Here is a 12450-nt window from a genome sequence, read left to right as displayed (position 1 = left end):
AACAAAACAAAGAAAACAAAACAGAACAAAAGAGGAGTGGAGCCATCGTTCCTGCACTAGTGGTGTGCAAGGGGTACACTGGGGTGCCCCAGGTGCTCCATGGGATAGGACTCGGGGATGTGGTTCTGGATATTTACAGGGCAATAAATACAAGGAGATAAATGCTACTGATCAGCCTGTGGAGCCCAAGGTAAATAATGACATGACCATTCTCCTCTGTTCTTAACTGCTGAACTGCTTAATGTCTCAGGCTGATTATAGGTCGAGTTACAAGTGTGGAGGGGCTGTAAGTCTGGCCCAATAGGATGGCACTCTTGCAGGTGCACGTATATCAAACCAGGCCCATCTCCGAACCTCCAGGACTGCAATTTCTTTCAGGCTAATTGCAATGTGGAGGCTTCTACTCACCCAAGGGGAATAAAGAAGGAGTTAGGGCGTAGGCTGGGAGAATTTGGGCACTTGAAAATATTTCTAGTTACTATATTTTCCGCTATTAAGCCACATCATCACCAAGGGCCTGGTGGAGATGGACCATACACATCTATAATAGAGAAAATACATCAAAGTGACCCAAAAGTGGCAGATTCTCTACGGAGGGTCCTTAAAAGTGTAGCCATTCTTCTGGATTGAGTCCTATAAAGAAGACCCTCTTAATCTCAGCAGGGAATTCTATTTTCTGTCTGTATTACTCTTCATCTCCTCTTGATTTAATCTGAACACAGTAAGAAAAGTGCTGAAACAGACCACGAGCTCAAAAGGCAGCTATAAAAAGAAATAAGGATCTAGGACCTTCAGGGTTTTAGCCATATAGAAGTCTCCATTTCTCAGAGCTGGGCTGAGCTAACATGGTGTGGGGTCATGTGGCACGCTGCATCCTTCATGGGGAAAGATGGTGAGGGAGGAACCCTAAGAAATCTTTAATGGGGGATTACTTAAAAGAAGGCACAATTTTGTATGATTTTTAAAAATTAGAAAGGGTCGCTTGAAATGTGGGCAACATTGAGTTGTAGTCAGTAAAATATGCTTGAATTCTATTGACAACCACGTAAAACAGAGAAAAGGAAAAGACAGAGAAAATCTCAATGTGTTATAGTCCCAAGAGGCAAAGAAAGAACAAAAATGTGTATCATATATCTAGGCCTATCTACTAATACAATTTTTTGGAGGACAGTTAACATCACCTTTTTTTTTAATAATAAATTTATTTTTTATTTATTTATTTATTTTTTAAATAAATTTATTTTTTATTGGTGTTCAATTTGCCAACATACAGAATAAAACCTCACCTTTTGAATTAAAAATTAGGTTAAACATCGTCAGAATTTGTCATAACAATGTCTTAATACTTACCTAGACTTTTTTAAATCCAAGATTTCTCAGGAAGTTCTTTTTTCCTCACTTTAATAATGACAAGTAATTCCTGCTTTGAAAAAAATGAGCTTAGCATTTTATTTTATAAAGGTAAAATCTACATTCAGGGATTAAGAACATTGTTGTTTTCTGGTATCTTAAATTATGGCTGATAAAACCTGTATAAGCCATGCTGTGATTTTTTTTTTTTTTTCCACCTGAGGGATAAGTGTGGACCCTGCTCTGGATACAGTTACAGTTAAGTTACCACTGGAGGTTTCCTGCCTCAGCCCCTACTACTTCCAGATCAAATGCAGACTGGCCAGGCTGAGCTGGGCAAGTTACGTGGGACCACTTTTCCTTAGACGCCAGAATAGGTAGAAAAAAGACAGAGGGGGCCCCTGGGTGACTCAGTCAGTTAAGCCTCTGACTTTTGATTTCAGCTCAGGGTCATGATCTCAGAGTCGTGAGATTGAGCCCTACATCTGGCTCTGCCCTGGGCATGGAGCCTGCTTAATTTCTTTTTCTCCCTTCCCCACTATCTCTCTCTTGCTCTAAAAAAAAAAAAAAAAAAAAAAAGGGAAAGAAAGAGAAGAGAGAAGTGCTCCAAAGTATCCAAGCTGTTTCATGGCTAGTATAAACACCCATTCATTCATTCATTCATTCATTCCTTCACGGAGTACCTACTGTATACCTGGTACTTTCCAAGCACCCTATCAGACACTGGAATACAACGATGAATAGGATGGACAGTCTCCCCTGGTAGAGTTTTTGGTCTCCAGGACTGAGGGAAAAGAGAAAACTAGGGAGGCCATGAAGGAAAGGGTCCGAGAGGCCTGGTCTATCTGGGGCAGGGTACAGGGGATTTGTCCTCCCCATTGGATTTGAGTCCCCCACAAAAGCAAAGGTTCCTATGAGTCGCTCATCCCCTGGTGAGCAGCGTTTCTTTCACTGCAGCTGCATATCGTCCATTATAACTCGGACCTGTACCCCAACGCCAGCGCCGCTAGTAACAAGTCAGAGGGCCTTGCCGTCCTAGCTGTTCTCATAGAGGTAAGAGATGTCTATGGGATTTTACCTAATTTGAAGCCAGGGTGGTATTAGACTCGGCATTTGGTCCATGAACACCTGTCTGTTGGACATGGATGGCTCACTCCCGTTTTGTCTGTGTCTTGCCTCTAGGGCTGGAGATAGTCCCCCACTAGGGTACCTTCTCTTGTGACCTGGAGGCAGCACTTTCTGTGGCTGGGCAGCAGAAATGGGCATGTCTTTTGAAACATTGGGGAAAGTGAGCCCTAATGCCTAACCCTATTGTATGAAACAGAATTGCCCAGGTGGATAGAACCCATGTGTGGGGGTTGGGAGGGTGGGGATCATTCAGTGCTGCCTCATCAGGTGCCTGAATCCCTTACACAACCCCTAATATCCAAGTTCTATTCTTTATATGGACCCTAGAATGAGTTCTTTCCTTAATCCCAGAAAATGAGACTGTTCTCTAATTTGCTTGCATGCTCTTCCCTGATAAGACAACATGTACCTTGTTTCTCAACATGCTTACTTGCCTGACCTGGTTTGCGTGAACCCGGGTTCCCTTAAGTTCTGGTTAGAGCACATGCTAGTTGTGGCTTTCAGGCTTCTAGCCTGATAATCAGGAGCACAAGCTGTATTCCTTGCCCGGGGACATGCAAGCCCCAGTGTCTTGAGCACTCAGTGTCACGCATCCTGAGATGCAAGAAGACAAGTTCCTAATGGCCCGGGATTAAAGTGCATTCTTCAGGGAGAACCTTGGTAACAGCGACTGTGTACCCCTAGCCGAGCCCTTCTATCAGCCACTGCCGAACCAGGCTCAGCCTATAGAATTCTGTCCCAGTTCAACCTGCCCTGTCTCTGTTGCAGATGGGCTCCTTCAATCCATCATATGACAAGATCTTCAGGCACCTTCAAGATGTAAGATACAAAGGTGAGGGGGCCTTGGATGCATATTCATCCTCTGTTGGAGAAGGATGTAGTCACTCCCATGTGACCTGGAGAAAACTGAATTCAGAGGGCAGGTGCTAGTCACATTCCTAGGCTGAGTCACATGCCCAGCAGCACCTCTGCCACCATTTCTCCAACATGTCTCTCCAGGCCAAGAAGTGCTCATTCCAGGGTTCAGCATTGAAGAGCTGCTTCCTGAGAGGCCTGAAGAGTACTACCGCTACAAAGGGTCCCTGACCACACCTCCTTGCCACCCCACAGTGCTCTGGACAGTTTTCCGGAACCCTGTGCAAATTTCCCAGGAGCAGGTAACTCTCGTGCCCTTCTGAGTCAGAGACCATGTGGCACCTCGGTCCCTACCCATATCATAATCAACAACTTGGTTTCCTCACTTAAAATTTCATTGACAGCTATGCAGAACCTCTCCAAATATCGCAGGTGCCCTGGAAGCACTGCAGAAATGACAAGCTGAGCTTCAGAAGTGGAGTTTTGAGCCAAGCTGGGGAAATGAACCCATCTCCATAGTTCCTTACACATGAGTTGTTCAGCTACACTTCCTAATATATTCCTCAGTGGCTGGATAGTGTTTCCTCTGTGGTGGGAGAGAGCACAGTACCTTCACAGGGCAGAGACAAAGCCATAGCACCGTTCCCCTCCCCAGCAGGTGTCTGGTTGACTGGGTGCCAGGTGATCTGGTCTGTCTCCTCCTCTCAAGGCTTGGAGGGAGGTTAGTGCTGTTAGCTGCTAGGTGGTAGACGGGCTCCTCAGCCTCCCACAGACACGGCATTCCTCCAATGGGCCCTATTTGGAACCCAGCTCTAAATTAGAGGGGCCTAAGGCTCATTCTGATGGCCTCATCAAAAGGAACAAAAAAGAGGGTGGCAAGAGATTCTCAGGTCCTCTGATGACTAACTAGTTCCATAGAATTTTCATACACCTACACAGATTATATAATTGGTTTCCAAGGCAGTTTCCAGGTTAGGCTATTACTGCTTCCCCAAACATTTCATCTCCTGATTCATCACATCTTTAGTCCTGTCCGCCTACCTGCTGCCATTTATCTATGTTACTCAGATCAGTAGCTCATAGTGATTCCACTATGAAAGGGGTTCCACTGCTTTCTGGTATGCCTCTTGCCAAGCCCCAGAGGTCTCTTCCTCATTGAGGTCAGGCAAGAGAGCATCACTCTGCCCATGGGGTATGTTTCTGCTTCTCCCCTTACAGCTGCTGGCTTTGGAGACTGCTCTGTACTACACATATGTGGATGACCCATCCCCTAGAGAAATGGTCAACAACTTCCGGCGGGTTCAGAAGTTTGATGAGAGGCAAGTGTACACCTCTTTCCGACAAGGTGAGAAGATGTGGTGTGTCGGGGGAGTGTGGTACCAAGACACCCATTCTATATGAAGTTGGGTGCCCTGTCCTTGGGTGCCCTGTCACGGATGCCCTTAGGAGGTGGTTTAAGAGTACTCTGGCTGCCGAGGAAACCAGGGTGTGTAAGAAACTACTGTGTGTGGGTTTACTGAGGTCTCCCTTCACTGCTCTTGACTTCCCTGAGCCTCTGTGGCTAGTGTTTGCTAGCCAGGGCCTCTTGGCATCTGGAGCAGAGCCTCATTAAATCTGGGAGTCTCCCACAGCTGGGGAAGAGAGGATGTTCTGAGACATCCCCCTCTGGAGAACCACTCTTCTCTTAAGACAGACAGTAGGACTGTTCATGAGATCAAGCTCCTAACTTCTTACTCTAGGCTTTCTTGGCATCAAGGCCCATCTTCAGCCCTGCCAGGTGATTCACGGTACCATGAGCATCACCAACGTCCACAGAAGGTCCTCTGTAAGGCTTTAGAGTGGGCATAATGCACATCTGTAGCCACAGCAGCTCATGGTTAATATAGCAGGACCCATCAGGCAAGAAAGCCTCTGCATTCACTGCCCTTTTGTCTCATCTCCTTAAGCTTACTGAAGTACAGGCCCACAGGAGCTATACTGAATGATGCTTAAAGTTTGGTTTATTCCTAATGCTATGAAAGCTTAGTTCTTCCTTTTAAATCTGTAACTCCCCAGGAGGACATTTAACATCTTTATCTGTTCAATACCTGTGTCAATACTGTCGGAAGCTGGGGGTCCATGGAAACACGTGAGGGAGAACTCTTGGGGCCTACACCCTTCTTCAAACCTCCAAGTTCACCTTCTCACTGTAGATTCTTGAGCCACTCCCAATATGGGAATCGCAAGTGGTTAGAAGCAAGGTAGGTCTGTGGGAGTTCCACATGATCCCCTCTCATCACTTGTGGCTGAGCTGGGCCAGGTGATCATATCTAAAGATGACCCCGTTAACCCATGTGCTGGAGAATCAGATCTTCTTATCTCACCTGGTGTACTTTTGTGGTTGTCATCGTTCCTTTCTTATTGTGTGAGATTATAACTACCACTGACTAAGCCTAGTTACACACAGGAAGATTGTATTTCAAGGCCCTTGCCAGAAAGCTTTAGAAACATGCCCTTCTGGACTCTCCCATACGTATGGTTGGAATTATGTCCTTCTGTCAGTTACTGAATCAAGAACTGCCCAAGAATTTATCTTTTGTGCTCTCCTCTCCAAATACCACTGGTGAAGGTTATGTCCCTCTTTTTCCTCAATTTTCTGGTCTGAAAACTGCATCTGTGACCAATGACCCTTCCTAAACATTGAGAATGTATTTGATGATGACTGTCAACTTCTTTTCTAGGAAATGCCTCAAATGTACAGAATTATCCCTTTATGATCTCTTTTGGATATAACTTTCTCTTTTTCCTATTCTTCTGAATGAAGTATGTAGTACACAAGTATTAAAGGGAAAATACTTCAACTCTTCAATAAAATAAAAAACATAAAAACTCTACCTGGAGGCAAAGGGCTGGGCCCATGTAGATAAGGTAGTATTTTGTTTGTGATTCAAGGATAATAATCAGATCTCTTCTCTGGGCTGGTCTATACAAGTCACAAGGGATTATGGTATAAATATTCCCCCTATAGTCAGAAGACCTGGGTTCAAAGCCTGAATTTGTTTCCTCCTGGTTGTATGTTGTAAGCAAATCATGTCCCCTCTTTGGCCTTGGTTTCTTCAGCCACAGAATGTTAGGTTGGGCTAGGTGAGCTGACATCCTTTCAGTGCTAACATGTGATGTGATTCTAAGCAGACACTAACAACTGCCCATCCTCACTTTACGTTGCAGGGTCAGTGTTTGAGGACAGTTACAAAGGATCAGAAGAAACCATGCAGGAACTTGAGTGTGACTTCCCAAAGTAACCTCCACTTGTAACAATGGGCTGTGGCATTGGGAATAATTAGCCATCTTCTTAGACCGGCTCAGGTCTAAGTTGGTGCTCATGGAGTGGGTAATGGAGTCAGGCCTGTAGCAGAACGCTTCAGTAGACTCTCCTAGTCTAGCTGGGGAGCTTGAGGGGCCTCTCAGCAGAAGCCTGGAGACAGGATCAAAGCCCAAATGCAGCTTTGCCACTGTCTTTCCTGCATAGTTCACCCAGAACTGTTATTTCTAAGAGCCCAGGCTGGGCCTAGCTCTCCCCTTAGAGTCAGAAACCATGGCAGTCCAAGGCAAACCTGTTCATTTGGAGGCTGATTATAGAAACTTGGCCAGAATTGTCCCTTCTCGCTCACTTCTGGGAGATGCAGGGAGCTAATGGTGCTGCTTCCCAAGGAGCAGTGGGGAGGGCGGCCCCAAAAGAGTGAAGCCCCAAATCTCATCCCTCAGGGGCACCTGCATTCATGAGGTCCCTCTAACACCAACCTGAAGGGGCCTCAGACTGTAACAGGCCGTTTCAGGGTGAGCCTGTTTGTCAGTGTGAACCTTAAACAATTCAGACTCAATTATTTGTACATTCTTCCATTGAGGCAGGCTTGTAATTAGGGTCTGATTTATTCAGGGTTTTCTCTGGAAGTTAATGGGAACTATCGACTTGGAGTATTTTGCCAGGAGAAAAGTAATGTTAAGGAAATCCTCTAGGAGAGAAAGTACAAGGATTTTGAGGGTAGGCTCTGAGGTTTAGCCAAATTGGAATAATTGGGACTCAATCATTTAACTTGAGCATGCTTTTTCCTCAACTGTGCTTAGAAAAGGAATAAAGGGGATCCCTGGGTGGCGCAGCGGTTTAGCGCCTGCCTTTGGCCCAGGGCGCGATCCTGGAGTCCCGGGATCGAGTCCCACGTCGGGCTCCCGGTGCATGGAGCCTGTTTCTCCCTCCTCCTGTGCCTCTGCCTCTTTCTCTCTCTCTCTCTATGTCTATCATAAATAAATAAATAAATCTTAAAAAAAAAAAAAAAAAAAAAGAAAAGGAATAAAGAACTTGGCTTCTGTCCTTAAGAGGTACCAACCTGTCCTTCAGCCACCAGAAAGAATAAAATCTTGCCACTTGCGATGATATGGATGGAACTAGAGGGTATTTTGCTAAGAGAAATGTCAGTCAGAGAAAGACAAATACCATATGATTTCACTCCTATATGGAATTTAACAAACTAAACAGATGAACATAGGGGAAGGGAAAGAAAAATAAAATAAGATAAAAACAGAGAGGGAGGCAAACTATAAGAGATTCTTAACTATAGGGAACAAACAGCTGGAGAAGAGGTAGGTGGGTGATAGGGTAATTGGATGACGGGCATTAAGGAGGGCATGTGATATAATGAGCACTGAGTGTTATATGCAACTGATGAATCATTAAATTCTACTCCTGAAAAAAAAAATTCTACCCCTAAAACTAATAATACATTCACTATATGTTAACTAAATTGAATTTAAAAAAAACTTTAAAAAATAATAAAATGCTGAAAAAAAGAAAAAGAAGTAGCAGTCTGTCCTTAAAGACAGACTTAGGTAGTCTAACTATGATTTAGCCCTAGGACAAGGTTTCTCAATCTTAGTGTTATTGACATTTTGGGCTGGATAATACTTACTGGGGGCTGTCCTCTGCACTGTAGCACTTGCAGCATCCCTAGCCTCTCCCCACTAGAAGCCCGTAATATCCTTCCAGTTCTGATTGCCAAAAAATGTCTCCAGACATTTCCAAATGTCTCCAAGGCCGGAGAGGCAGGGTTGAGGACCAGGAATTGCACAAAGACTCTGTCTAGGGTCAGACTGATTTTTTTTTTCATTCATATCTCAGGATTCTGGAGTTTTCAAATGCCCTGGTCTTTATTCTATTACAGCATATTTTCTTTTTAAATTTAACTTGAAAAAAAATTTTTTATTTACTTATTTGAGAGAGAGAGTGTGTGTGCAAATGGGAGAGGAGCAGGAGGAGAGGGACAAGCAGACTCCACACTGAGCATGGAGCCTGACGTGGGGCTCAATTCCAAGACCCTGAGATCATGACCTGAGCCAAAATTAAGAGTCAGGATGCCAAACAGACTGAGCTGCCCAGGTACCCCAACAATGTGATATTTTCAGTCTGGTGATGGTTACTCCTGAAACCAAAAGGTTGTTGGGTTACTAAGGTAGAACAACCAAATTCAAGAAACCATTCTATCTTTTTAGAATTTGAATATATCTTCTTTTTAAATAACTGGGTACATCCAAGGCTAGGAGAAGTGGATGAGAGAGAACTATCCACTCTAAAGAGAAGTATACAAACCACTTTATCAGGGGTCCAGATGCCTCTGAGGCAGCAACTTGCTTCAGAATCTCATTTTTCTCCTTGCTTTTGTACCCTTTTTTTCTCATGTGTGTTGGGTTTCTTGGGTTTCTTGTTGCCTTTCTCCACTCTTTGTGGAGAGGTGAAATAAACACGAGGCACCTTTTTTTTAGCTCTTAGAAAGTGCCTCTTCCAAGTGGCACAAATAGAAGACTTGAGCTGAAGAGAGGAGATAAGATTCATTGTCCTCAAGGAGGGATCCCAGAGAGGAGAACGCACCCTGTGAGCAGCCCACACTCACAGAAGTCAGATGCCCTCTGTGAGGAAGGAGAAAGATGGCAGAGGAATATTTGCAGTCCAGGGGCCTCATTCTTGGTTTCTTCAACATGACCTCTTCCTAGCTAAACATACCAGCACTGGGTCCTGATGCTGATGGGTAATAAAGGAAGAGCCTATCAGACCGAAATGTTAACCTTATCTAGCCCTGTTTTTAATATGCCAGGGCAAGGACATTTTTAGGGACAATGAGAAGCCAAATTTTTAGGGACAATGGGAAGCCAAAGAGTTTCTATAATCATGTCTGTAGTGGGCTTGCTCTGAGCAACTGCATGTCACCCACCGCAGAGCCTGGAGCCAGCTGACGTATACCTAGACAAGAGCGCTAGACAGTAGAGGGTTTGGGCTTTCACCCCTGGTACGTATGTGGAGTAGCACAATTAGAAGCTGCTTGACCCTGAGAGACCTGGGCAGTTTTATAAAACCTTTAAAAAAGAGGGAAAAAAAATCTTACAAAGCTAAGATGGCTAATTATCTACTTTTTGAGACCAGAATGTATGCTTTGTTGTTACTGACCTTGTGTTTCTAAAAGTTCCTATTTTTAAATAAAATCTCTTAGATGGAAAGTATCATCAAGTCTACGAAGGTATCCAAATAAAAGACCAGAAGAGTTCCCACCTTCAAATGCCCCTGGGTAAAGGGGGCTGAATAGTTGGGAGTAATTGTCAAATGTGCTAAGAAGTCCCTAGTCCCTTGATCTAGGGCAATTTAATATGCCACATGTCTCCAGAGCACACCCCAAGTCAGGCACGATGGGGAACAGAAAACCCCAGTGTGGATATTCTCTTGCTCCTAACAGCAAGCCTCTGGCACAGAGCAGACCAGGTGGAAAGTCAGAAAGCTGGGCCCACCCTTGGTGAGGTGGCCCTAGCTGTCTTTCCAGCATTTCTCCCCCTGGCACCCATCCACACCCTGCAGGGCCTCCCTTAGCATGGCACTGCTTGGAGGTGTGCACATTATTAACTTCGGCACACACGATTCCCTTTGCCTGGGATGGCCCTCACTTCTCTCACCTGAAAAACCCTTTCAAAACTCAACTCTAATCCTATGATCCCAGAAATCTTCCCCGTTCCCCGGAAGGTGACTTGTAGTTTCCTTCAGTGCAGCTAGAACAGCCCATCAATCTCTGTTACTGTTCTTAGCATACCACAGGGGGATGGCTTACAGCCATACAGAAACAGGGAATCAGCAAGTCTAGATTATGCCCCCCACACTCCAAGCCCCCTAGGGACACGGACGACTGGCACCTTACCTTTGTGGCAGGCACTGTGCCAGGTGCTCACTACCAAAGAGTATAACTGACCATCTCCCTACCCCTCCCCTCTTCAGGGTCCCCTCTGCAGAACGATTTTAGGTTTAGTTTCCAGTCTTATGTTGCTTTGTTTTCAGTTTGCCAGCAGCATTCACATCAATCCATTTGTTTAAGAAACATTAAAGATCAGAATTTGGCTTTCAAGTTTCGAAGTCTTGGGGGAGAGAGTAGCCTAGAGCTGTTGTCGTCAGGCTTTTTCTATTGCTCCGGCCTGAAAGGAATAAAAGGCTCCAGTCCCACCACCTACCATTCCCTCAGCCACAGACAGCCTGAGCCTGGCCTTTGAAGGGAGCTGAGAGTACTAAGTATTAGTACTAAGCTCAGTAACCCAAGCCTACTGCTCCAGAATCTGGGCCCCTCAGAGCAATGGGGCTCTCTGTCCTGGGCCTGCAGTCCTGCCACTGGAAGGCAAAGCCCCCAATCCCTATCATGGCTGTAGCAATCCAGCTCCCTCATGTAACCTGGTGGTAGCTTTTCCCCTGATTTATTTGTAGAAATTATTTCTTTTTTGGGTTGCTTGGTATCAATAAGAAAAGCTCCCCAGTTAAGTATGTTCTCCAAAGATAGTTGTGTTCTGTGGCCACTGAGGGCAGCTTCCTTGCTTTTCTTACCAAAGCCTCATCCAAAGAAGGGACTAGCATCTCTGTTATTTCAGTCCAGGACTTGTAGTAAGCATAATAATAAGAGCTTTTATCATCCAAAAGGGGATTTTATGTATTTAAATGATCAAATCCTTGCTAAACCAAAACTTCTCATCTCTTTTAATTAATGCTGGAGGCAGCTAAAGGCATGTATACACACACATGCATAAGACATGTACATATGTACAGACAGACACAGGTACGACTATGTAAGACGTCACCGAAGCAGCCCGTACTTTAATATTTTGAAAGGAAAAGGGTTGTATTCTGTTTGAATAAACAGACCTGCAAGCAGACCCAAAAAATGCTAGAGGTGTTCCTGGAACTGCAAGCTGTGTAAATGGGGTGCTTGTTCCTTCCGCTGGGCTTTCCTGCGTGTGCACTTGAGGCTTCAGTAGACCTCGAAGGCAGCTAAGCGCATCCCTCGGCCCTGCAAGGTAGCCGCGGACGCTGCAGCTCCTGAGGCAGCCTGGACTGTAGCAATGTCCTGGGGCCAGCAGCTCGTCTGTCTGTCTGTCTTCTCCGGGGATCTGTACCTCCCGGGAGAGGCATGTGCGCATCAAGGTCCGCACCTGTGATTTCCTTCTCTCCTGGCTCCCCCTGACCCGAACCAGAGCACTTTATGGACAGCAGGTAGCTCTCCCCCTCTGTGGGGCCTGCACCCTCTTAGCAAGCGGCTCAGAAGCCGCTTCCCTGTGTTCTCGCGGGTGGCTCTTGGGGGCCCTCTCTGCCGACCAGCCTGTCTCTGTGTCTCCTGTCTCGATCTTCAGTGGGAACTGCCCGTCTTACCTGCTGTTTAGAAACAAGCCATTTCTTTGTTTAATCTGTAAATGAGTTTCTCTGGCTGTGCCCCTCCTTCCATCATCTGTGTCCCCGGTTCTCCACGACATCCCGGAGGCTCTGCTGTCATGCAGGCTATGGCTTCTCTCTCTGGGCTCTACTTCTCCAGTTGCCCCAACACCTACCCCTGTGCCCCCCAAAGTCTTACTGACTTTCCCTCTTCTGTGAGGTAGCGGAATGGGACCCAAGCCCTGTGGGCTCCTTCCCTCTCTACAGGGAAGTCCTGCCTCCTTGATGGCTGGTGCCGTCTCAGCAGGCAGGGAGCAGAGTCCCAACATCCTCCCTCCCTGGGCTTCCTTAGGGGTAGAATTTTCATGAGGGGACACCCTTCCTGCCACTCCTCTTTCATAGTGGCCTAAGCTCTTAGC

General features: G+C 45.8%; 1 protein-coding gene across 1 annotated transcript in view; it reads left to right on the top strand.

Moving 5' to 3' along the window:
- CA12 (carbonic anhydrase 12) overlaps nucleotides 1–12450 on the top strand; it is a 54129-nt gene that overhangs the window by 35165 nt on the left and 6514 nt on the right. Inside the window, exons 5-8 of the mRNA XM_038580631.1 lie at nucleotides 2308–2403; nucleotides 3247–3310; nucleotides 3478–3635; nucleotides 4552–4678. Of these exons, the coding sequence (XP_038436559.1) occupies nucleotides 2308–2403; nucleotides 3247–3310; nucleotides 3478–3635; nucleotides 4552–4678 (445 nt within the window). The remainder of the gene's footprint in view (nucleotides 1–2307; nucleotides 2404–3246; nucleotides 3311–3477; nucleotides 3636–4551; nucleotides 4679–12450) is intronic.

The sequence above is a fragment of the Canis lupus genome, chromosome 30 (genome assembly GCF_011100685.1).
Source record: "Canis lupus familiaris isolate Mischka breed German Shepherd chromosome 30, alternate assembly UU_Cfam_GSD_1.0, whole genome shotgun sequence".
Taxonomy (NCBI): Eukaryota; Metazoa; Chordata; class Mammalia; order Carnivora; family Canidae; genus Canis; species Canis lupus.
This window is presented reverse-complemented; position numbering and strand designations above follow the sequence as displayed.